The sequence below is a fragment of the Ovis aries genome, chromosome X (genome assembly GCF_016772045.2).
Source record: "Ovis aries strain OAR_USU_Benz2616 breed Rambouillet chromosome X, ARS-UI_Ramb_v3.0, whole genome shotgun sequence".
Taxonomy (NCBI): Eukaryota; Metazoa; Chordata; class Mammalia; order Artiodactyla; family Bovidae; genus Ovis; species Ovis aries.
The window spans coordinates 78,013,907-78,038,574 of record NC_056080.1 but is presented as its reverse complement, the minus strand read 5'-3'; the positions used below and the strand labels follow the sequence as shown (position 1 = coordinate 78,038,574).

The following is a 24,668-nucleotide window of genomic DNA, read 5'->3' as shown; positions in this document are numbered from 1 at the left end:
GTAATTATACAAAACATGTCTTGTAAAGGGAAGGTGATTCCAATCATGCTATCAGGCTAACTGACATTATATCATGTCGTAAAATTGACATATCACTATGAAGATTTGGCAGGATTCTACTTATAGCTCTGCCAACCCTGAGTTGATTTTTGAAGCTACTATTACTGGATTGGATATTCATAGGCTCAGTTTCCCAGGAACATAGATGGCAGCTGAAATTCCTAAAAATATTTTACCACAATAGAAAAAAGAAAACAGCTGAATAATCTTCTACTTTTAAAGAAATGAACACTATAGAAATTTCATTTGAAGCACTTTATTACTTCCTTGTAAGATGTCAGTTTAAATCTCTCTCAGGCCAAATTCCACATCTGTCTGTCTGAACCAGTTCATAAGCCAAGGAAAGGGGAGAAGTCATCTTTTGGGATGTTCAAAGATACATATGACAAATCCATCCTTTGAGTATGATTCAGGGATATTAGCACTTTTGCAGTTTTTCAGAGAAAGATGGGGATAAAAGTCTTTCCTTTTCCCCTCTATAACACAAAACATTTTTTAAAAAATACTAGGTAATAAGATTATTATATATTAATGACCTAACAAGGAATTAAGATTGTTTCTATTGTACAGATACAATAGAAATAGAGGCAGAAACGTGAGATGAGAATATCAGCAGTGCAATATATGAAGGCAAAATACAATTAAATTTCATCATTTTGTAATTACTCAGTAAAAGGTTGGATGGAATTTGAGAAAACTCTGACTCACAAAATAAATGTTAATACATTGTAATGTTTTTTTTTTCATATTGTTTGGTGCAGAATGGTTGTTCAAGAAACATTATATGTTAAATGAAAACCATAAATTCGTATGTATCTTTATCTAAAGATAGATATTAATCAATAGATAGATATTAAAAGATACTTTATCTCTGGGTCTATAGTTACATAGATAGTCTTGAAATGAATACCAGACAACATTGTCAAGAATACCTCCCAAGGATCCTATCTCAGTGAAAAAAGTATTATCATCAGTAATTAGTAAGTTGATTATTTTATATAGAAATAAATTATTTAAAGTAATTGTTAGATACTTAAGTACATTTAAATTTCCCAAGTATTTTAATATGGAATATGGAATGCAGAATGTGTTCAGTTGTGTCTGACTCCTTGCAACCCCATGGACTGTAGCCCACCAGGCTCCTCTGTCCATGGAATTTTCAAGGCAAGAATACTGGAGCAGGTTGCTATTTTCCTACCCCAGGGGATCTTCCTGATCCAGGAATAGAGCCTGCATTTCTTATGTCTCCTGCATTAGCAGGTGGATCCTTTATCACTGGAGTCACTCAGAGAGCCAAGTATTTTAGTAACTCAATACCAATATATACACACACATTTTTATTTATACTTTTAATTGGCCAAATAAGATACATTTAATATCAGAGACTTTAGCATAGCGACTCTGAATTATCTCAAAATTTTAATTAGTGGGGTTGAATGAATTGGTTTCTATTATATAGGGGAAATATGACCAAGAGGAAAATAAACACATTTGAAATGAAAATAAAACAAATCAAAAAGGAATAAAGTCATATAAAATAGAAATTTTAAAAATTACCCATATGCTAAGCAGATAAAAACAACATGGCATACCTGACATTATTCAATATTATTCTACATTGTTAAGAATTTACATGTCAAGGTATATGAATAGAGAACTCTTCTTAAATCTAAGAATGATGACTTAACCATTTCTAAATCTTTTCACTTGCATGTTTTTGCTTGCAACTGTTGGCGGGGATTTAAAAGCAAAATAATACAAAAAAAAAACAGAAGAGAGGGTTGTATGTGACAATAAAATGACAACATGAAGATTAAAAAGAAAGCAAAATAATATACAAAAAACATCACTATATTTAAAAAGGAACATTGTGATCATTGCACTTTGTTACCCTTAGACCCCATTTTCAAATTACAAATGCAAAGAAACAATATAAACAAATGGAAAACAAGTTTCATTTACTTAGGCAAATTCAGCAGTATTCAAACTACGTTCTCCAGACATATGACATTGAAACAGAAGGTAGCAGCACACTCACCAATAATTATTCAGTTTTATGTAAAATTATACACAGCTGTAAAATATTATCTCATTCTTTACATATAATGTTGAGACTTAAGACCTGAAATTTTATTGGAAATCATTTTGATAATCATTTGAGAAAAAAGATAATTCTCAACCCATAACATACCATATTACTATCAATTAAATTCTTCAAAAGTATATTTAAATAAATTAATGAAAATTAAGCTTGCAATGAATAATAAGTATAATATCAAATATGAAACTTGCTGATAGCTAAATTGAGAATTGATTTTATCTCAACTATCTTTGCTAATGGAGGGGTTAAATGGTGTATCTAATGTAAAATAATGTATAATCCCAGAATTATCTCTACTTGGCTCACAGAGCATTTTTTTTCTTATATGTCTATAGTTGAGTAGGATATCCTTAAGCATGTAAAATAAGTTAATGTATTCTAAGAAAATAAATTACTACAGAGCTTTGCAGACTCCTCTTCCTCCCTCTATTAAATGATTTTCTGTCTGCCATTTAGACAGAAGTATTCATGCCTTTTCCTACTCAATCCCTTATCTATCTCTATCATCTCTTTCTAGGTACAAGCAAAGGGTTTTGAATTGAGGAGTCTTTTTTTTCACCCAATGTTTCTCAATATGGTAAACTCAAGTTGTAGGAAGGCAGGCCAAGATTTTAACCCAAGGAAGGAGCCTCCATTATCTTGAAGAAGTTGAAGCATACATGCCAAGTACATTAGGAGCAGATGAATACTTCAAAATGGATTTTAATATGTACTATAAGACATCAAGATAAGGAGGGAAAAGTATTGGCCCTGGACTTTAAAAGACCTGAGTTTGAAACCCAGTTCTGTCACTCAATTGCTCTATAATCTTAAGCAATTATTATAAATACACTGAGCCATGTATTATTTACTTGAAAAATGAAGACAATATTCATAAACCTACTGTGAAGATTAAATGAAGTACATATAAAGCACCCATGTCTGGTACATAATAGAAACTTAATATATATTACAGGTTTTCCTCAACAGATAAGGTACCAAAGTTTGCTTGAGTAAATTAGCTTCAAGGCAATCATAAAATCCTTTCTTTTATTTCATCTACACAGGACACATCTTTGATCAGGACATAGATCTGATTATTTATATGGTAATGATTTTAGGCTCTGTCAATGTGTTTTAAAAAGCAGAGACATTACCTTGTCAACAAAGGTCCATTAGTAAAAGTTATGGTTTTTCCAATAGTCATATATGGATGTGAAAGTTGGACTATAAAGAAAGCTGAGCGCTGAAGAATTGATGCTTTTAAATTGTGGTGTTGGAAGATTCTTCAGCGTCCCTTGGACTGCAAGGAGATCAAACCAATCAATCTTCAAGGAAATCAGTTCTGAATATTCATTGGAAGGAATGATTCTGAAGCTGAAACTCCAATACTTTGGCCACCTAATGCGAAGAACTGACTCATTGGAAAAGACCCTGATGCCGGGCAAGATTCAAGGTGGGAGGAGAAGGGGACAACAGAGGATGAGATGGTTGGATGGCATCACCGACTCGATGGACATGAGTTTGAGTAAGCTCTGGGAGTTGGTGATGGACAAGGAAGCCTGACATGCTGCAGTCCATGGGGTCGCAAAGAGTCAGACATGACTGAGTGACTGAACTAAACTGAACTGAATGTGTTTTAAGTTAAGAAATAGATTATCATTTATTGAGCATCCATGATAATATATTTCAGGGGATGATATGTTATCCCTTCTATATTCATTTATATGTGAAGGGCTGCTTTCTTCTTGTATCAGAATTTGTTTATAAATATTTAAAGTCTAAAAAAATTATCTAATCCCCAAAGCCTCTTCCTAAATTCTCTATCTTAGCTAATGACATTATCATCCAACTGATAACATGAATCATCCTAGACTTCATCTTCTCACTCTCTATTTTGATCAAGCATCAACTGTGATTAATTCTAATTATGAAGCAACTCTGAATCTCTTTTTTACTCTATTGAATTTTCCTTAGTTCAGGTCCTCGGTATTTCTCCCTTCATTGCTACTTTCCTTCAACAGCAATTGTTTTTAGAGTATTTACTCATTTACTTAGCAGTTGTCTTTTAACCTATAAGAGTTTTTTTTTAATTTGAACAAAATTCTATATGAAAAAGAACATGTAAAATTCTGAGACAGAAGTGGGAAACCTAGAAGTACTTCTGCAGTTCTGTGTAAGCCAGTAAGGAAAGTGCTTGAAAGACACTTTGGAAAACCACTGGCCCAGGGAAAATCCTAAACTGGTAAACATGATAGCTTCACAAACTTTTATCTTCCCCACTTTAACTGTATTGTCTGTAAGTCTCCCATTTTAAATCTCTCCTATGATCCCTGCCACTTAATTGCTATTGCCCCTAGCATACTAGGCTTTTTCTCATCATTGGACATCTACATTCTACATTCAGAGGATGCTTTCCCTCCTATTATCCATCTGCCAAACATTCAGCCTATAAGACGTAGCTCAAATCTCTGTGAGCTTTACCCAACATAACAAATTGTTTTAGTTGCTACCATTCTGTGATATTATAGCACCTTATATATACTTGTATTGTAGTCTCCATCATACTTCAATGAAATTATTAGTTTACATGAACTTATGTGCCAAGGACTGCTATTCATGTAATTTTGCATTACCTAGGACTTAATACCCAAAACACAGTAGGTATTCTTTTTTAATTTTTTGTATCACTGAAGGTATAAAGATAATATTATCATTAAATACATTTTCTTTCATATAGTAGTCTTAATGATTTTCAAAACTTCAGTTAGAGAAATAGCAAGCAGGTTTAAGTGTTTTGTGTGCTTTTCTTTTTTTAGAAAACAAAAAAAAATATTAAGTGCTAATTTCTAAGACTGGTATTTTTAAGGGAGTAGTGTTTATCACAGTGTTTGATGAAAAACAGTGAACCATTATTTAAGACAATGACTATTTGCACTTTCTTGTCTAATCGTAATGTGTTACCAGGGATGATACATATTATTTTTACATTTTGCCCTAGAATATTAACATAGAAAAGATACACAGATGCCCAGAACTTTTAAAAACAAAAAGAATATTATTGAGACATATCAATAAGCAGGTACAGTACATCCCATCAGAGGCTTTGAGAAAATACTAGTTTGGCCAGTGACACCCTCCCCCAATCTCTGCCCTCAACATACAAAAACACACATACATACACACAATAAGGCCATGAAAGAGATTTCCTACAAGGAAGTGACAATCAATTTTTAAGTCATGTCCATTTGATTTGAGTCATTGGAGTAACAAAACTGTTTTCATGAATATTCAAAAATTCAATAATGTAACCTTTAATAGAGCTTTAAAAGCTCTGAAGGACAAGGCAGTTAGATCTATATTAGTTTATTTCAAATGTTGGGCAGTATGAAGAGACAAGGCTGATCATTGGATAGATTTTATTACCTGTTGGAGTGATAAGCCCTGGTGATAAGAGTCCTGGGATTGAATGGGACAGAAGGCGAGCACTGTCTTGCAACACTCCCAAAGAACGCTTAGGAGGCCTGCCAGGCCTTGAACTGTTGGAGAAAAAGACAAAGATCAGGTTAAAATACACTCTTTGGAAACACCATCACTTGTTACATTCACCTAAACCTTGCTTAATTTTCAAAAATGATAGAATTTTATATTAAAGACTATTTTCATTTATTACTAAAAGACCAATACTTTTCTTTCTACTAAGCTTCCCCAGATACTTATGGTTGTATGTGTGCTCAGTTGTGTCAAGATTCTCTGCAACCTCATGGACTGTAGCCTGCCAGGCTCCTCTGTCCATGGGATTTCCCAGGCAAGAATATTGGAGTGGGTTGCCATTTCTGATGCCAGGGAAATTTCTCGACCCAGGGATCAAACCCGCATTTCTTGTGTCTCCTGCACTGGCAGGCAGATTCTTCAAAATGTAGTTATGGCAAGCTTTAAAACCATAAGAGATCAATTTCTAGCTTAGATCTATTTATACGCCAGCACTTTGCAATGTGGCTTACCTGTTGTGAGAAACCCAAAGTTACCTTCTGCTCTTAAAGCTACACTTCATCTCTGGTATAAATACATGCAACTGAGATAGGGACTCACAGAATTAAGATGGTACAGAATGTGAAGTGATTAACTCTCTGCTCAGCATGCCAGAGGTAAGGGGTAGAAAGCTGAAATGTAAAATAAAACCTGATGTTTATTAACATTTCCACAGCTTTCACAGCCCACAAGGAACAAAGATCTCCTACCCTCAGTAGGTTTTTTTCCTACCTAGTATTTAAACCAAGCTGTATAACTGGCAGTGTACTCACCTGGAATGACTTTAGTATGGAAACCTACCACCTTTGTAATCTAGGGTGTATTCTCTCACAGATTGCTTGGTATTTTTAAGTGAGTTAACATTAAACTGAAAACACTAACCTATTCTATTTGCATTCTTTACCCCGGTGTGAGTAGTCCAGGAATTGCAATTATAAATGCTAATCCATAAAATAATGAAATAGAAAGTCAGTATCAGGCTTCCATCTTGTACTCTAACACAGTCAGTGTCTGGAATACATTATTTGGAAGCTGTCACTACAATAAGGAGACTTATAAGTCATTGAACATTAGGACCAAGTCATTCTCAAGTCATGCAATATATCTCAAATATTTTCAACATTTTTAATGCTACCTAAACTATTGCTGTTGTTTCTTGGTAGAAATGTAATTTACAAATCTGAATAATAGGTATTTCCATAAAATACTCTAAAATAATACATTAAATAACCCAAGCCACAAAAATTTATAAGGTTCGGATAGAGAACATTTCCAAAAATGACTTTTGTATACAAAGAAATTGAAGTTAAAGATCACTCTATCAACTTTGCAGTAATAAAGTTCTCCATTAATGTAAGACAAGCTCTGCTTTTAAATGAAGACAACTTTTAACAACCTTGACCTTACACAGAGGCACTATTACTCAGTTCATTTTTCATTTACCATGCTGATGCTATTTCTTTTTACTATACATCAATACTGTATATCAATCTAGTATGAAATGTTCATTTTTCTCATTTAATATTTCAATTTTATAAACTGAATCTCTTCTTTCTACTCGTTTGGGCTATAAATTTTTTAAAGAAAATTTTTTACTTTATTTTACTTTACAATACTGTATTGGTTTTGCCATACATTGACATGAATCCACCACGGGTGTACATGAGTTCCCAATCCTAACCCCCCCTCCCACCCCATATCATCTCTCTGGATCATCCCCGTGCACCAGCTTCAAGCTTTTATTTAATTCAGTGTTGTTATTCTGTTTGTCCTTGTCCTGTTTATGGCTTCCTAACTCTTCTTAACTCTTCCTAATACTGAAGATTTAGATTCCCACTCCACCTTTCTTCCCTTTGTATTCATGCATTTATTCTCTCATCTGTATCTCTATATCTGCTTTTACAAATAAGTTCATCATTTTAAGGACACTCTACTCCTATATAGTCAGTCATCTTCTGTTATAATATTTACTGTCTTTCAGGAAAATCCTTTATAACGTTTGAGTCTTATTTTAATAGTCATAGGGGAGACAACATCAGATCTGGCTATAGAGTCTCACACCACGTTTTACTGTGTTGGAAGGAAATTTTCAAAATTGTTTGCCTAGTTAAGCAATTAACTACAGAGAAGTCTATACTTTCTAAGTGCTTCTCTATGTCTTTCTATTTATCAGAATTCAAGCCTATTAACTTTATTAAAGCCTACCTGATAACTCTTTGTACTCGCCCAGCATAAAAGTTTCAGTGCTGTCTTTATGCTTACAATCACTGAGCTTTATGCTCTCTTTCTGATGCTCTCTCTGTCTATGAGCCAGTTGTTGACAGTATATTTTGGAAGCTATGAGATTTAAACAGTTATTTTCCAAATTTCTTGGTCAATCTCATGATTTGATGTAGTAATGACAGCATCGCTTATTCAAACATCCAATAAACAAACATGCACTAAGTGCCCATTCAGTTTGTGTCTGGCATTGAAAATAGGTATCAGGGTTACAGAGATTAAAATGTAAGCTTGACAATGGCAATGGTTTTGGTCTATTTGTTCAGTGATATATTGTGAGAAACTAGAATATAGTTTCTTCTGCTTTTGAAGAGCTTAAGGTATAGTGATAGAGATGTGTATTTGACCTGCTACTTAAAATTTACGATTAATTCTTTAGTGAGTATCATCGTGTGATAAATACTTCCAAACTTGTTTAAAGTTATCAATGAACAAAACCATATTCAGATTCCTTTGTTTATATTAGTGGAAAGAAGACTTGTGTCCTTAGAGTAAACTAATTAGAATCAAGATTGTGAAGATGCTTTATAATCAGTAGCATTCTAAAAGATAGATTTATTCTTACTTTTAGAACAAATAATCCTCAGTAGTAAGATATCCCTAGCACTTAAAGTTCCGGCACTACTTTTCAAAGAACACAAGACTTACAACATAAGAAAAGACTATGGAGGACACGGTAGAAAGATGGAAAAGATTATTCTTGATAGATGATCTTGCCATACTTATCTTTAAGAGCTTTATTAGCATCAGGCAGATGTTTACATATTAATCAAGAAAAAATAAACATGTGGTGGTTTAACTAGAAAATTGTTATTTGGATGACAAATAGGTTGAAAGGTCCATCATTGAAGCACCCTGTTTCTGCTAAAATATTAATTGCATTACTAATTTCTGTAATGATTTATTTTAAAGGGCACAAATAACCATGTAATTACTCTTTAACTGAATGATAATTGCTTGTTGGCAATTATTTGTTTTCAGTTTAATTACAAGGTTATTTGTACTCTATAAAATAAAACAGGGCCTTTTTAAAGTTTCCACCCAAATGACTCAGTGGATATGTCACCCAAGAACACTATTAACAAAAGTTTATGGACCTTGGCCAACAATCCCCCAAAGAGCAAAGCCCCTATTAAACAGCTCAGCTAAATCTTTGAGAGCATTATTTTTTTTTTAGTCAACATTTATAGGTGGTTTGGAGGGAAATTATACCAAAGAATCATTATTTTCTCTGGGTCCAGGCCATTCTGTAACACAATGTATCCTGTTATGTATTTTACCATTCATTCTGTAAACTTCTTCAGGAGAAATGAAATAGTAACTAAGCTTCCTGAGATTAAAGAATAAACCAATTGAAATATGTATCAACAATATTTCATTTTTCTGCAGTTAAAGTGGATTACCATCAGAGTTTACAAACTCTGTAGAGTTGACAGGTCCCTAAGAAAAAAATCCGTAGGTCTTCTGGTGTCAACAGTTTGTAAGATATCCATTCCAAGTTGTAGTAACATAACTGATACTTTGCTCATTAAGATTATTAAATTTCACATGGAGCTACTTTCATTTTGTGTGATCAGCTATTTGTATATGAATCAAGAACTAAGAATTGAGAAAGGTAATTTTATTTCAAAGAAAAAATCTTGTTAATGAATTAATTAGTGATTTCATGAGCCTTCAATATATTTAATATAAACCATACAGTTAGCACATGATTTAGCAAAGAATCACAAGATCATATTATCGTCTTCAATGAAAGTTTGGCTTACTACTCTTTAAAGAAACACTCATAACATTTTGGGACAAACTGAGAAAATTGCTGAAGTTATAGTGGCAGTTAAGTGTGGTATTAGCAGCAACTTGTAAAGATTGCTGCAATTGGATTCCCAAAGTGAATATAGTAAAGTTGCAGGATACAAAATCAATACACATAAATCACTTGCATTCCTATACACTAAAAATAAAAATCAGAAAGAGAAATTAAGGAATCAGTCCCATTCACCTTTGCAACAAAAAGAATAAAATACCCAGGAATAAATCTAAGGAGACAAAAGAGCTGTATATATAAAACTATAAGACACTGATGTAAGAAATCAAAGATGACATAAACAGATGGAGAGATATACCATGTTCTTGAATTGGAAGAATCAAGAGTGTGAAAATGACTATATTACCCAAACCAAAATACAGATTCACTGTAGCTCTTATCAAATTACCAATGGCATTTTTCACAGAACTAGAACCAAAAAAATGCACAATTCATATGGAAACATAAAATACCTTGAATAGCCAAAGCAAAAAATAAAAGCAAAGATAAACAAATTGGATCTAATTAAAATTAAAAGCTTCTGCACAACAAAGGAAAATATAAGCAAGGTGAAAAGACAGCCTTCTGAATGGGAGAAAATAATAGCAAATGAAGCAACTGACAAACAACTCATCTCAAAAATAAACAAGCAACTTATGCAGCTCAATTCCAGAAAAATAAACGACCCAATCAAAAAATGGGCCAAAGAACTAAATAGACATTTCTCCAAAGAAGACATACGGATGGCTAACAAACACATGAAAAGATGCTCAACATCACTCATTATTAGAGAAATGCAAATCGAAACCACAATGAGGTACCACTTCATACCAGTCAGAATGGCTGCGATCTAAAAATCTGCAAGCAATAAATGCTGGAGAGGGTGTGGAGAAAAGGGAACCCTCCTACACTGTTGGTGGGAATGCAAACTAGTACAGCCACTATGGAGAACAGTGTGGAGATTCCTTAAAAAATTGCAAATAGAACTACCTTATGACCCAGCAATCCCACTGCTGGGCTTACACACCGAGGAAACCAGAATAGAAAGAGACACATGTACCCCAATGTTCATCGCAGCACTGTTTATAATAGCCAGGACACGGAAGCCACCTAGATGTCCATCAGCAGATGAATAGATAAGAAAGGTGTGGTACATATACACAATGGAGTATTACTCAGCCGTTAAAAGAATTCATTTGAATCAGTTCTGATGAGATGGATGAAACTGGAGCCAATTATACAGAGTGAAGTAAGCCAGAAAGAAAAACACCAATACAGTATACTAACACATATATATGGAATTTAGGAAGATGGCAATGACGACCCTGTATGCAAGACAGGAAAAAAGACACAGATGTGTATAACGGACTTTTGGACTCAGAGGGAGAGGGAGAGGGTGGGATGATTTGGGAGAATGGCATTCTAACATGTATACTATCATGCAAGAATTGAATCGCCAGTCTATGTCTGACTCAGGATACAGCATGCTTGGGGTGGTGCATGGGGATGACCCACAGAGATGTTATGGGGAGGGAGGTGGGAGGGGGGTTCATGTTTGGGAACGCATGTAAGAATTAAAGATTTTAAAACTAAAAAAATAAAAAACTAAAAAAAAAAAAAAAGAAGAATGGAGCTGGAGGAGCCATTCTTCCTGACTTCAGGCTATACTACAAAGCTACAGTCATGAGACAGTATGGTGGTGGTGGTGTTCAGTCGCCCAGTCATGTCTGACTCTTTGTAACCCCATGGACTGCAGCATGCAGGTCTCCTTGTCCCTCACCAGCCCCCCCAGTTTGTCCAAGTTCATTTTCATTGTGTCGATAATGCCATCCCGACATCTCAACCTCTGACACCCCCTTCTCCTGTCCTCAATCTTTCTCAGTATCAGGAGCTTTTCCAATGAGTTGTGTGTTCTCATCAGATGACCAAAATATTGGAGCTTCAGCTTCACCATCAGTCCTTCCAGCAAATATTCAAGGTTGATCTCCCTTAAGATTGATTGGTTTGAATTCCTGTCCAAGGGACCTTCAGAAGTCTTCCCCAGCACCAAAACAGAAATATAGACCAATGGAATAAGAGAGAAAGCCCAGAGATAAACCCACGCACCTATGGACACTTTATCTTTGACAAAGGACGCAAGAATATACAATGGAGAAAAGACAGTCTCTTCAATAAATGGTGCTGGGAAAGCTGGAGAGCTATGTATTAAACAAATGAAATTAGTATACTTCCTAACACAATTTAATATAGGCTTTCTTGAATTAAAATAATGTGTCACTGTTCAAAAGTCTGATGAAGAGAATAGTAAGTTAATACTCACATTTGGATACATTCCAAAGGCAAAACAAATTCAGAATTTGCCTCCTCAAATTCCACCACCTTGTTTTATCAGTAACAGAAGCATGCTTTCAGTTGACAAAACTGTAAAGTTGAGGGTAATTTTGATCTCCCTCCACCTCTCCCTTCATTTTCAGTCTCCTATATTTTTATTCCATTGTAATATGTGTTGCAGATTTCCATCTCTATTCATTCCTGTTTTTAACACCCTACTTCAGGCCTTTATCACTTCATGCCCAGGTTATGTTTAACAGGTTTTCATTGCTTCAAGCAATTCTACATAAACTGTACTCTGATTTTTTGTGAAACATCCCTTTCACCATGTCATCTTTTGTTCTTCAATACTTCCTGACTGCATCCAAAATAAATTCTAAATGCTGTAGTCTCACAATCTGCCCCAATATACCTTTTTTGTCTTTTTTTATCGAAGTACTTGTTAAATTAATGTTTTACTCCAGCTAGCTGGATGAGTATATTCACTATCTACTAAGCATAGTACTTGATCTTAGAATCCTTCCATTCGGAAATATCTTCAAAGTATTAGGATTCCTGGGGACAAATTTTATTAAGCTCCACTGTCTTGGAAAGATTTCATTATAATATGCTGTGAATACGCTGTTTTTCTGAAAGACTACTGTCTTTTACTTTGTGTCATCATGCAGGCTATCTTGAATGATGATCACAATGGGAACTTGAGCACCAGAATTAAGTGTGTGTTCAGTTCAGTTCAGTTCAGTTGCTCAGTCGTGTCTGACTCTTTGCGACCCCATGAATCACAGCAGGCCAGGCCTCCCTGTCCATCACCTACTCCCAGAGTTCACTCAAACTCACATTCATCGAGTCGGTGATGCCATCCAGCCATCTCATCCTCGGTTGTCCCCTTTTCCTCCTGCCTCCAATTCCTCCCAGCATCCGAGTCTTTTCCAATGAGTCAACTCTTCGCATGAGGTGGCCAAAGTACTGTAGTTTATTCCTTCCAAAGAACACCCAGGGCTGATCTCCTTCAGAATGGACTGGTTGGACCTCCTTGCAGTACAAGAGATTCTCAAGAGTCTTCTCCAACACCAAAGTTCAAATGCATTAATTCATCGGTGCTCAGCTTCTTTCACAGTCCAACTCTCACATCCATACATGACTACTGGAAAAACCATAGCCTTGACTAGCCGGAATTTGGTTGGCAAAGTAACATCTCTGCTTCGCAGTATGCTATGTAGGTTGGTCATAACTTTTCTTCCAAAGAGTAAGCGTCTTTTAATTGCATGGTTGCAATCACCATCTGCAGTGATTTTGGAGCCCCCAAAAATAAAGTCTGACACTGTTTCCACTGTTTCCCCATCTATTTCCCATGAAGTGATGGCACCAGATGCCATGATCTTCGTTTTCTGAATGTTGAGCTTTAAGTCAACTTTTTCACTCTCCTCTTTCACTTTCATCAAGAGGCTTTTTACTTCCTCTTCACTTTCTGCCATAAGGATGGTGTCATCTGTATATCTGAGGTTATTGATATTTCTCCTGGCAGTCTTGATTCCAGCTTGTGCTTCTTCCAGGCCAGTGTTACTCATGATGTACTACACATATAAGTTAAATAAGCAGGGTGACAATATACAGCCTTGACATACTCCTTTTCTTATTTGGAACCACTCTGTTGTTCCATGTCCAGTTCTAACTGTTGCTTCCTGACCTGCATATAGGTTTCTCAAGAGGCAGGTCAGGTGGTCTGGTATTCCCTTCTCTTTCAGAATTTTCCACAGTTTATTGGGATTCACACAGTCAAAGGCTTTGGCATAGTCAATAAAGCAGAAATAGATGTTTTTCTGAAACTCTCTTGCTTTTTCCATGATCCAGCAGATGTTGGCAATTTGATCTCTGGTTCCTCTGCCTTTTCTAAAATCAGCTTGAACATCTGGAAGTTCATGGTTCACGTATTGCTGAAGCCTGGCTTGGAGAATTTTGAGCATTACATTACTAGCATGTGAGATGAGTGCAATTGTGCGGTAGTTTAAGCATTCTTTGGCATTTCCTTTCTTTGGGATTAGAATGAAAAAACCTTTTCCAGTCCTGTCGCCACTGCTGGGTTTTCCCAATTTGCTTGTATTATTGAGTGCAGCACTTTCACAGCATCATCTTTCAGGATTTGAAATAGGTCAACTGGAATTCCATCACCTCCACTGGCTTTGTTCGTAGTGATGCTTTCTAAGAACCACTTGACTTCACATTCCAGGATGTCTGGCTCTAGGTGAGTGATCACACCATCATGATTACCTTGGGCGTATAGATCTTTTTTGTATAGTTCTTCTGTGTATTCTTGCCACCTCTTAGTATCTTCTGCTTCTGTTAGGTCCAGACAATTTCTGTCCTTTATCAAGCCCATCTTTGCATGAAATATTCCCTTGGTATCTCTACTTTTCTTGAAGAGATCTCTAATCTTTCCCATTCTGTTGTTTTCCTCTATTTATTTGCATTGATCACTGAGGAAGGCTTTCTTATCTCTCCTTGCTATTCTTTGGTACTCTGCATTCAGATGCTTATATCTTTCCTTTTCTCCTTTGCTTTTCACCTCTCTTCTTTTCAAAGCTATTTGTAAGGCCTCCCCAGACAGCCATTTTGCCTTTTTGCATTTCTTTTCCATGGGGATGGTCTTGATCCCTGTCTCCTGTACAATGTCACGAACCTCATTCCATATTTCATCAGGCACTTTTTCTATCAGATCTACTCCCTTAAATCTATTTCTCACTTCCACTGTATAATCATAAGGGATTTGATTTAGGTCATACTTGAATGGTCTAGTGGTTTTCCCTACTTTCTTCAATTTAAGTCTGAATTTTTCAATAAGGAGTTCCTGATCTGAGCCACAGTCAGCTCCCGGTCTTGTTTTTGCTGACTGTATAGAGCTTCTCCATCTTTGGCTGCAAAGAATATAATCAATCTGATTTCGGTGTTGACCATCTGGTGATGTCCATGTGTAGAGTCTTCTCTTGTGTTGTTTTATAAGGTTGTTTGCTATGACCAGTGCGTTCTTTTGGCAAAACTCTATTAGCCTTTGCCCTACTTTATTCCGCATTCCAAGGCCAAATTTGCTTGTTACTCCAGGTGTTTCTTGACTTCGTAATATTTGTGTTCCTTCTTTGTGCGTGTGTTAAAACTAGCCAAAATAATATTTTTCGTGTCTGGCAAGAAAAATCATATTGGTAACTATTAGTAAGTGCATAATCCCATGATGATCTCAAGAGTTAACATTTCATGTTTGTCAATCAGAAAATTTATAAATGTGCTGTTAACATCACAATTCTGAAGACATTAGGAATAAAATTTTTAGGAAGCTGATCACTATTAACATCAATCTATGATTAGGAATTGTACTCAGAAGCATACATTCAAATGATAAATACAGAAACCAACTTTCTTGCTGATTTAAAATCTTCTTAAAATTTGCTCAACATGGATTAGTATTAGCAACCAATATTAAAATAAAACTACTTTAAACAATCTTAGATATTCAGTGTGGTGCAGTGGAAAGCACTAAGACTTAAACCTGAGTTTGGTAGGCAGAATTCCAAAATTCTCCTCCATCCCAAGATTTCCAGTCCTAATTGCTAAAACTATGAAAGTAATGAAATATTATGTTATGTTACATGGCAAAGGGGATTTTCCAGATGTGATTAAAGTAACTAATCAGATGACTCTGAATTAATGGGAAAGAAAATCTTGGCTCAGATGGTAAAACGTCTGCCTATGATGCAGGAGGTCTGGGTTTGATCCCTGGGTCAGGAGGATCCCCTGGAGAAGGAAATGTCAACACACTCCAGTACTCTTGCCAGGAAAATCCCATGGACAGAGGATCTTTGCAGGCTACAGTTGATGGGGTCCCAAAGAGTCAGACGTGACTGAGAGACTTCACTTCACTTTCAAGATTATCTAGGTGGACCCAATCTAATTGCATGAACCCTTTAAAAACTTAGAAAATCACAGAACATACCATTACTGGTTTAAAAATGGAGAGGGCTGTGTCAAGGAATGCGGGTAACTTCTAGAAGCCAAGAGCAACCCTGGACTGATACCCAGCTAGGAAATAGATACACAGGTCTTACAATTGAAATGAACTAGATTCTGTCAACAAGGTCAATGAGCTCATAAGCAGATTCTACCCCAGAGCTTCCAGATAAGAGCCCACCCTGAATAGCACCTCAATTTCAGCCTTGTAAGACTGTGAATACAGTCAAGCTTCTCCAGACTCATGACAAATAGAACTGCGAGTCAACAAATGGATGTTGTTTTAAGTTGCTAAATTTGAGGCAACTGCTTGCACAACAGAAAACTAATATACTAGTTTTGACATTACTGAGCTGTGTGGCCTCTGGTAAATTACATGACTATTTTAAATGTGTTATTTCATTTGACAGTTGGAAATGTAACCTAAATAATCCATGAGTCTGATCACTAGAACTATATTTCTGGTAAAAAGTAGATAATTCATTAACTTCTAAGTATATGTAGTTCTCTATCTTCTCATACATCTATTTTAGTTCATATTTTAAGTAAAGCTGTTGGGTTGCTTATATGCAAAATTACTCCAAAAATGGGCAAAATGTGTACAAAAAGCAATAGCATTGTCTTCACCTTATTGTTGTGTGCAGAAAACTCATCAATACATATGAACACCAGTTTGAAGGCTAAAAGTTCTATATAACTTAAAAGAAGGAAATTATGACACATGCAATAACATGGATGAAACTTGAGGACATTATGCTAAGTGAAATAAGGAAGTCATAAAAATGCAAATGCTATGATTCCAGTTATATACAAGGTATTCAGAATAACTGGGCTTCCCTGGTACTCAGGGGTGAAGAATCCACCTGCAATGAGGGAGACTTGGGTTTGATCCCTGAGTCAGGATTTTTCCCACTGCTCCCCACCCCCACCCCCACCCCCACTGCCCAGAGAAGGAAATGACAACCAACCCGTCTTTTTCTTGCCTGGGAAAATTTCATGGACAGACGAGCCTGGCAGGCCACAGTCTATGGGGTCACAAAAGAGCAGGACATGACTTTAGTGACTAAACAACAACATCTAGAAGAATTAAATACTCATGGAAGCAGACAGTAGAAATATGTTTTCCAGGCTCTGGGAAGCAGGGGAAATGAGAGTTGTTGTCCAACGGGCATAGAAATTTCGTTTTGCTAGATCAAAAAGTTCAGGATTGACACAAACACACTAAGAACTCATTTCAGTATTCTATAAACCTAACCCTTACCCTATCTCTGTAATGGCCTATATAGTAAAAAGTGAAAGTGTTAGTTGCTCAGTCATGCCTGACTCTTTGAGACCCCATGAACTATAGCCCACCAGGTTTCTCTGTTCATATGGGGAAAAAATCTTTAAAAAAAACAACAACAAAAAAAGAGTGGATATATGTATAATAGATTAACTTTGCTGCAAACCCGAAAGTAACACAACATTGTAAATGAACTATACCCAAATAAAAATTATAAAAAATAGAAAAACAATTTTAATAAGTTGAGATCTGTTTCACAACTATGTGATTATAGTTAAAATTCCTGATAGTTTGTTGGTTGGTTAGTCACTGTCATGTGAGACTCTTTTGTGACCCCACAAACTGTAGCCCACCAGGCTTCTCTGTACATGGGATTTCCAAGGCAATACTGGAGTGGGTTGCCATTTCCTTCTCCAGGGGATCTTCTCAACCCAGGGATTGAGCCCAAGTCTTCTGCATTGGCAGGCGGATTCTTTACCACTGAGCCACCGGGAAAGCCTTAACATTATTGAACTATACATTTAAAATGGTATAGAGGATAAATTATATATTACACATATTTTACAAAAAAAGTCTTAAATAAATAAAATGGTTAAGATGATATACTTTATGATATACTTTGTTATACATATTTTGCCACAATTTTTAAAAGTGCTATATAAATGCAACACTAATATTACTACGTGAGTGAAAGTTGCTCAGTAGTACCCAACTCTTTGCGACCCCATGGACTACATAGCCCATGGAATTCTCCAGGCCAGAATACTGGAGTGGGTAGTCTTTCTCTTCTCCAGGGGATCTTCCCAACCCAGGAATCAAACCCAGGTCTCCCTCATTGCAGGTGAATTCTTTACTAGCTGAGCCACAAGGGAAGCCGAAGAATACTGGAGTGAGTAGCCTATCCCTTCTCCAGCAATCTTCTGCTTACAGTTAAAATCTCCAATGAAATCATTTTGAATACCAGAAATGTCTAGCCAGAGAGATATATCCTGCATTACATATTAGAAAATTAGTTTTCTCATCTGAATGCTAGTACTAAAAGAATTACCAACTATCTCCTACTACATACTTAATTTACATCCTGAAATATCCTTAATTGTCAGGCAAAATTCAAGAGTTCAACCTTTACATTTTAATTTCACAACTCTAATTTTTCTTAAGGTAACTGTTAATACATGTTTATGCAGATTTTTTTCTCATTTTCCTACCCTATTCCTTACTTTGACAGGAAAACTTTTAAGGCATTCCTCCCCCTCAAAAGTTTGCCCCTCCATCACTTTCTTGCTTTGAAATTAAAATTCTCATCAATGAGAGAATAGCTCATAGCAGTTGACTAGGAAATAGAGAGCTAAATTTTAATTTATTTTGTCACTGATTGTGACATAATCATGGATAAGTTACTAAATTTTAGTAAATTGGCATGAAGATCTTCAAGGTGGCCATGGCAGTCAACATTAATTTATAAGGTTCCCTGCCCTCCTCATTTTCATTTTGAAGTCAGGTAAATTTGGGCTTCCCTGGTGGCTCAGATAGTAAGGAACCTGCCTGTGATGCAGGAGACCTGGGTTCAACCCTGGGTCAGGAAAACCCCCTGGAGAAAGAGGGCATGGCAACCCACTCCAGTATTCTTGCCTGGAGAATTCCATGGACAGAGGAGCCTGGCAGGCTACAGTCCATGAGGTTGCAGTCCGACATGAATGACAGTCTAACACTTTTGCTTTCAAATTTGGGAAGATTCAACCATCACAAGTATATCTTGACACAGTATAGCCTGGATACAGATTACACGTTTTTCTAAAAATACATTTTTCTTCCTAAATCAAGATTCCCATGAAGCAACACAATTCAATAGGCCAGCAAGAAACTGAACCCAGAAACTGGATTTATCTTTGCCATTGATTCAGATTATGACCCTGAGAAGCAACTTCCCCATATTTCAGTTTCATCATCTGCTAAATGGAGATAAATAAATAAAAATAAATAAATAAATCAAATAAATGAAAATTATTTGATTCAAGGAATTATGAAGAATTGGAAACTCCCCTAAGTTCCTCCACAGTAAAAGAAACTGCAAGAAGAGAAACAGCTAATATGTGAGCACATTTGAGGAGAATTTTCTAATTTAAACAGATTTTTACTTTATTACAGTAGTTGTGTGGTACACATCAGTTCAGTTCAGTCGCTCAGTCGTGTCCGACTCTTTGTGACCCCATGAATCGCAGCACGCCAGGCCTCCCTGTCCATCACCATCTCCCGGAGTTCACTCAGACTCACGTCCATTGAGTCCGTGATGCCGTCCAGCCATCTCATCCTCTGTCGTCCCCTTCTCCTCCTGCCCCCAATCCCTCCCAGCATCAGAGTCTTTTCCAATGAGTCAACTCTTCGCATGAGGTGGCCAAAGTACTGGGGCTTCAGCTTCAGCATCATTCCTTAAGTGATACACATATACCACTTAAAATGACAAAATTTTTCCCAACATAGGGAGGGAAAGGGTGTAAAAATACATTAGAAATCTTTTCAGTTTACGTGAGGGAACTGTGATTATAAATGAGACATGAGAGTATGCATTTATTTGGTGTGGTTTTCCTCTTGTTTTTTGTTTCATATCATTATCTAGACCATTATTCTTGGTGGTGGTGATGGTTTAGTCACTAAGCTGTGTCTGGTGCTTACAACCCCCTGTGCTGTATCCCACCAGGGTTCTCTGTCCATGGGATTCTCCAGGCAAGAATACTGGAGTGGGTTGCCATTTCCTTCTCCAGGGGATCTTCCTGACCTAGGAATCAAACCTGGGTCTCCTGCATTGTGGGCAGAATCTTTACTGACTGAGCTAAGAGAGAAGCCCTAATCATTACTCTTATATTAATATTATTATAATTATTATATTAGAAAATACTTTTGTGACAGAATCTGACAGTGTATATATTCACTGTCTTTGGACTTTCTCTTTCTGGAGGTTATTTGTTTTTTGCTTTGAAAGTGAAACTGAAAGTCGCTCAGTCCTGTCCGACTCTGTGACTCCATGGACTATACAGTCCATGGAATTTTCCAGGCCAGAATACTGGAGTGGGTAGCTTTACCCTTCTCCAAGGGATCTTCCCAACTCGGAGAATGCTATTTTATGGCACAGAAGGATAGATAATAACACACATGCAGTTAAATAACATTCCCCCTTAAGGCAGAAGAGTATAGATAGAAATAAACTTTTATATATTAAAATTAAAAGTATTTCATCAATGATAATTTTCCTAAGACAAATTCAACTAACCTGTTTCTAATACATAATTGCAAAATGTAATTCAAAACCTGCTCTAAGCAGTGAAAACCTGTTATTTATACTTTTTGAGAAGAAAAAAATAACATTTATCAAGGTCAGAACCACAGAAGATTTAAACTTCTTAAACAATCCTGGCAATTTAACCCCATCATTGGGGTATACTGAAAGCAATGTTAGTATCCACCTCATGAAAGAGCTGGCGATAACCTCGCTCTAACCCTCTTTCCATTTTCAGAATAGCAGAGCATTTCCTGCATGTGTACAACACTTTAATCCTTCCAGGCATTGCACGAATGTAAATTAAATTCATCTCAGTACCATGGTAAAGTTAGCATCTTGTCCCAACCTTTCTGTTGAAAAAAAAAATAGATGTAAATAATAGACTATAGCTACTTATCTAACTCTAAATTTCTTGTCAATAGGGACTATCCCTTACTGAACATGTAGTGTTTGATAGTGCCTAACAAAATCCTTGGTACAAAGTAAACATTATCTAGGAAGGAAGGGATGGAGGGAGAATTATCTTTCATGTTTTATCAGGATGCTTTGTATTGTGCTATGTAAGCATTTTGTGAGATTCATTTGGAGCTTTGGAGGTAGAAGCAAGAGCTAAATACATTGATTTTCTCCTGAACTCTCCCAGAACTGGTTTAAAATACCAAAATTAATGGGTGGCAGGGTTATCAATTAGTGGAACAAGAGATAATTACACTGAATATTTTTGCAATGTAAACTTTTGAAAGAAAGCTTTTTTTGAAAATTTGCAGAATACAAAACCCAAAAAGTATTTTCCTTTAGTTTTCATGTAATATTTAAATAAAAGGATTGATTCTTTTCACTTGGTTAGAAAAGCCATCTACAAGTTTAGTTTGAAAACTGGAGAAGCAAGGTCACTGAAGCAACACAGTTTCTATTTAATTCTCAATTTACATTAAGCCACAGGAAAATTAATCATTCCAAATAAACTTCAAAGTAACAGTGAGGAAGGAAGGGGTTTTGCATTCTCCTAAACCCTTGCTGAGGGCTTCCCTGGTAGCTCAACTGGTAAAGAATCCACCTGCAATGCAGAAGACCCCAGTTTGATTTCTGAGTTGGGGAGATCCCCTGGAGAAAGGACAGGCTACCCACTCCAGTATTTGGGGGCTTCCCTGGTGGTTCAGTAGGTAATGAATCCACCTGCAATTCAAGAGACCTGTGTTCAATCCCTGGGTTGGGAAGATCTCCTGGAAGAGGGCATGGAAATCACTCCAGTATTCTTGCCTGGAGAATCCCCATTGCCAGAGGAGCCTGGTGGGCTACAGTCCATGGGATTGCAAAGAGTTAGACACGACTGAGTGCCTAATTACAAACCCTTGCTGAAAAGTTATTGTATCCTTTATCTCCCTGTCTTCCAGAAAGTTACTGGTTGTGTTAAAGTAGTCATTTACACTTTAGATATAACATTATGAGATGCTTTTCAATGACTATTTGCCGCTAAAGAGTACAAACTCTCTGTACAGCTTCCTTTAAATTCTTTCATTTAGAGGAGCATTTCACAAACCTAGCTTCACAACCACACACATTATCATTTACACATTAACTACAACAGTGCTTCACCTTAGGTCTGTTGCCAAGCATAATCACTTTAAATCTTAATCCTTTCTTAAAAGGATAATTATAAATGTGAAAAAAGCAGCAAAGGAAAGATGTTAAGAAAGTATTTAGAATAATCTTTTTCATTTGAATACAGGAGAGCTGATAAAATAAAGAATTAGGGGGTGAAAAAATTAACCAAATGAATTTTTTGGTGAGAGGTAACATATCAAATGCAAGGCATGATATATTAAACTGAAGGTGTGATAGATCTATCTAATTGTCCCAAGCACACCCAACCTGCCTTTGTACTGGAAGGACAGGAAAGCTCGCAAACATTCTTCATTGGAATCTACTGGTAAAAAACCAGCAATGAAATATACATGCAAAAGGATACTTACTGCTTGTACTTCCCATGAGTTGGGGCTGTCCAACAACTTAGCAACTATATTTCCCTAAAGATAAATAGCATGCTTATTTAAATGGTCTTTTGTTATAAACTGAATGCACATAGTCTAATCTTGAAGTCACTTCTTTTATACTACAGGCGCTTCCCTTTAGCTAATTAAGCATAACATTGTGCAATTATCAGTGTTCTAAAGTTGCTGGTTAATCACCTCTGACTAAGAGTACTACAGAAGGTCTAAGAAACTTGTGTTCCAGACAAATTGCAATGAACTGCATTTTCCATCCATCCGCTAAAGCACTACACTGGAAGTTCATAGCTTAGTTTTCAAGATTTCTACTTTAAATGGCATTGTTTTCTTTTTCACAACTTCATTCCTTGAAGGAGTGAACAGTAGTGTGGGATATGAATAAAGGATGTTCTTAGAGGAATGTGAGTCAAAGACATGGGGATTTTGCTCAAATATTCCTAATTGTAGTGTTGGGAAATTCCCTTTGTTTTTTTTTTTTTGTTGTTGTTGTTGTTGTTGTTGTTGTTTTGTTTTGTTTTGTTTTGTTTTTTAACCAAGAAATGTCCTGATTAATGTTAAGGTTTATATCCTCCTATGAGCCAGCATCTATTACTCAAAGTAATATTTTTAATATATACAAGAATTGGTAATCCATTACCAAAGTGATGGATATTGTGTTTAAATAGAATATAGACAAAATCATTAAATTCACAAGTCAAATGTATGTATCTGTGAGTATGTATGGACAATAAACTGAAACTCAGAACCCAAGTGAGGAAAAAAAGACCTTGACTCCGATCCCCAGTCTGTCATTTGTGCTCTCCTAGCATTGATACGCTAAAACCAACTTTTACCAGCTTTCAAGTGCCAGTTGCATGAACTCCTAACTTTACATTGAGGATATCATGTTGGTAGCTTGAAATAGGCTGTGATGGGAGTGTTAATACCACAGAAGTTAGCAAACACTACAAAGCAGGGCTCCATTCCCACCCTAAACCCTAGCCAGTTATTAAACATTTACTAGCACATAACTGTCTGAAAGGAAAGCATGGTGGTCATGTCTTCTAAATCAAGTAATTGCTTATTTGACCAGATAATTTTCATATTTTATATAACTGAAGATAAAACTATTCTACCTGCAATGAAATATCATGAAGAAATACAATGTAAATTGTCTGATTTTAGTAAAACTTAACTGTAACATATTCATATACAAAAATATATGGAAAGCTGATTTCCTAAATATTTAGCAGTAGTGAAAATAATCATATTTAGAAGCATGAGAGTGTTACAACAAACTTGGAACCACCATTATAATCTCCACAATCTTGGGAGAGCCACTTGTACATTATTCCTCTATATTTGTAAGCTGAATATACCAGCCTAAACGACTTCTTCTGTTCCTTCTATGTAACATTATAAGGATATTTGTGATACTACCAAGAAGCCTTCATTTGCCTCCATATAGATAATTTTTTCCTGTCATTTTATGGGGAAAATAGTAGTCAGGGTGGCTTATGGAGACTTTGATAGCAACTCCCACCCTTTGGAGTATCAGGGGCTTTTTTGTTTGATCTTCCTACATTTTCAATAATTCATCTTTTTTGTTTACTAACTATCCACAAAGGTAGATGGGTAGCACACTAAACCAACTGCATTCTGAGCAACAATGTCCTTACTTATAGTAAACATTAACTTTTTCAAATTCAAACTTGTTTCTTATAATCTGAGTAGGATATTTCAAAAGAAATAAGCTGCCTATGTATCACTCATAGTTAATAAATAAGCTGCCTATGTATATACTCTAGTTAATCTTATACACTCTAGTTAATGTTATTAGATTAAATTTTTGATATGATGCAAACATTCAGAGTACTGATCATTTTTTAAAGCTAAGTATATGTCAACAGAATACATCATGTGAAACGCTGGGCTGGATGAAGTGGAAATGCTAGCATTTCCAAAACATTTAATGCTAATGTTCCTGGAATCAAGATTGCCAGGAGAAATATCAATAACCTCAGATACGCAGATAATAC

The 24,668-nt window shown here is 36.0% G+C and overlaps 1 protein-coding gene across 3 annotated transcripts in view; it reads right to left on the bottom strand.

Moving 5' to 3' along the window:
• Positions 1–24,668, bottom strand: part of DACH2 (dachshund family transcription factor 2) — a 697,738-nt gene that overhangs the window by 405,908 nt on the left and 267,162 nt on the right. For all 3 annotated transcript variants that reach the window (XM_042241740.2, XM_060407431.1, XM_060407432.1), the window contains one exon: positions 5,567–5,679. In XM_042241740.2, the coding sequence (XP_042097674.1) occupies positions 5,567–5,679 (113 nt within the window). The remainder of the gene's footprint in view (positions 1–5,566; positions 5,680–24,668) is intronic.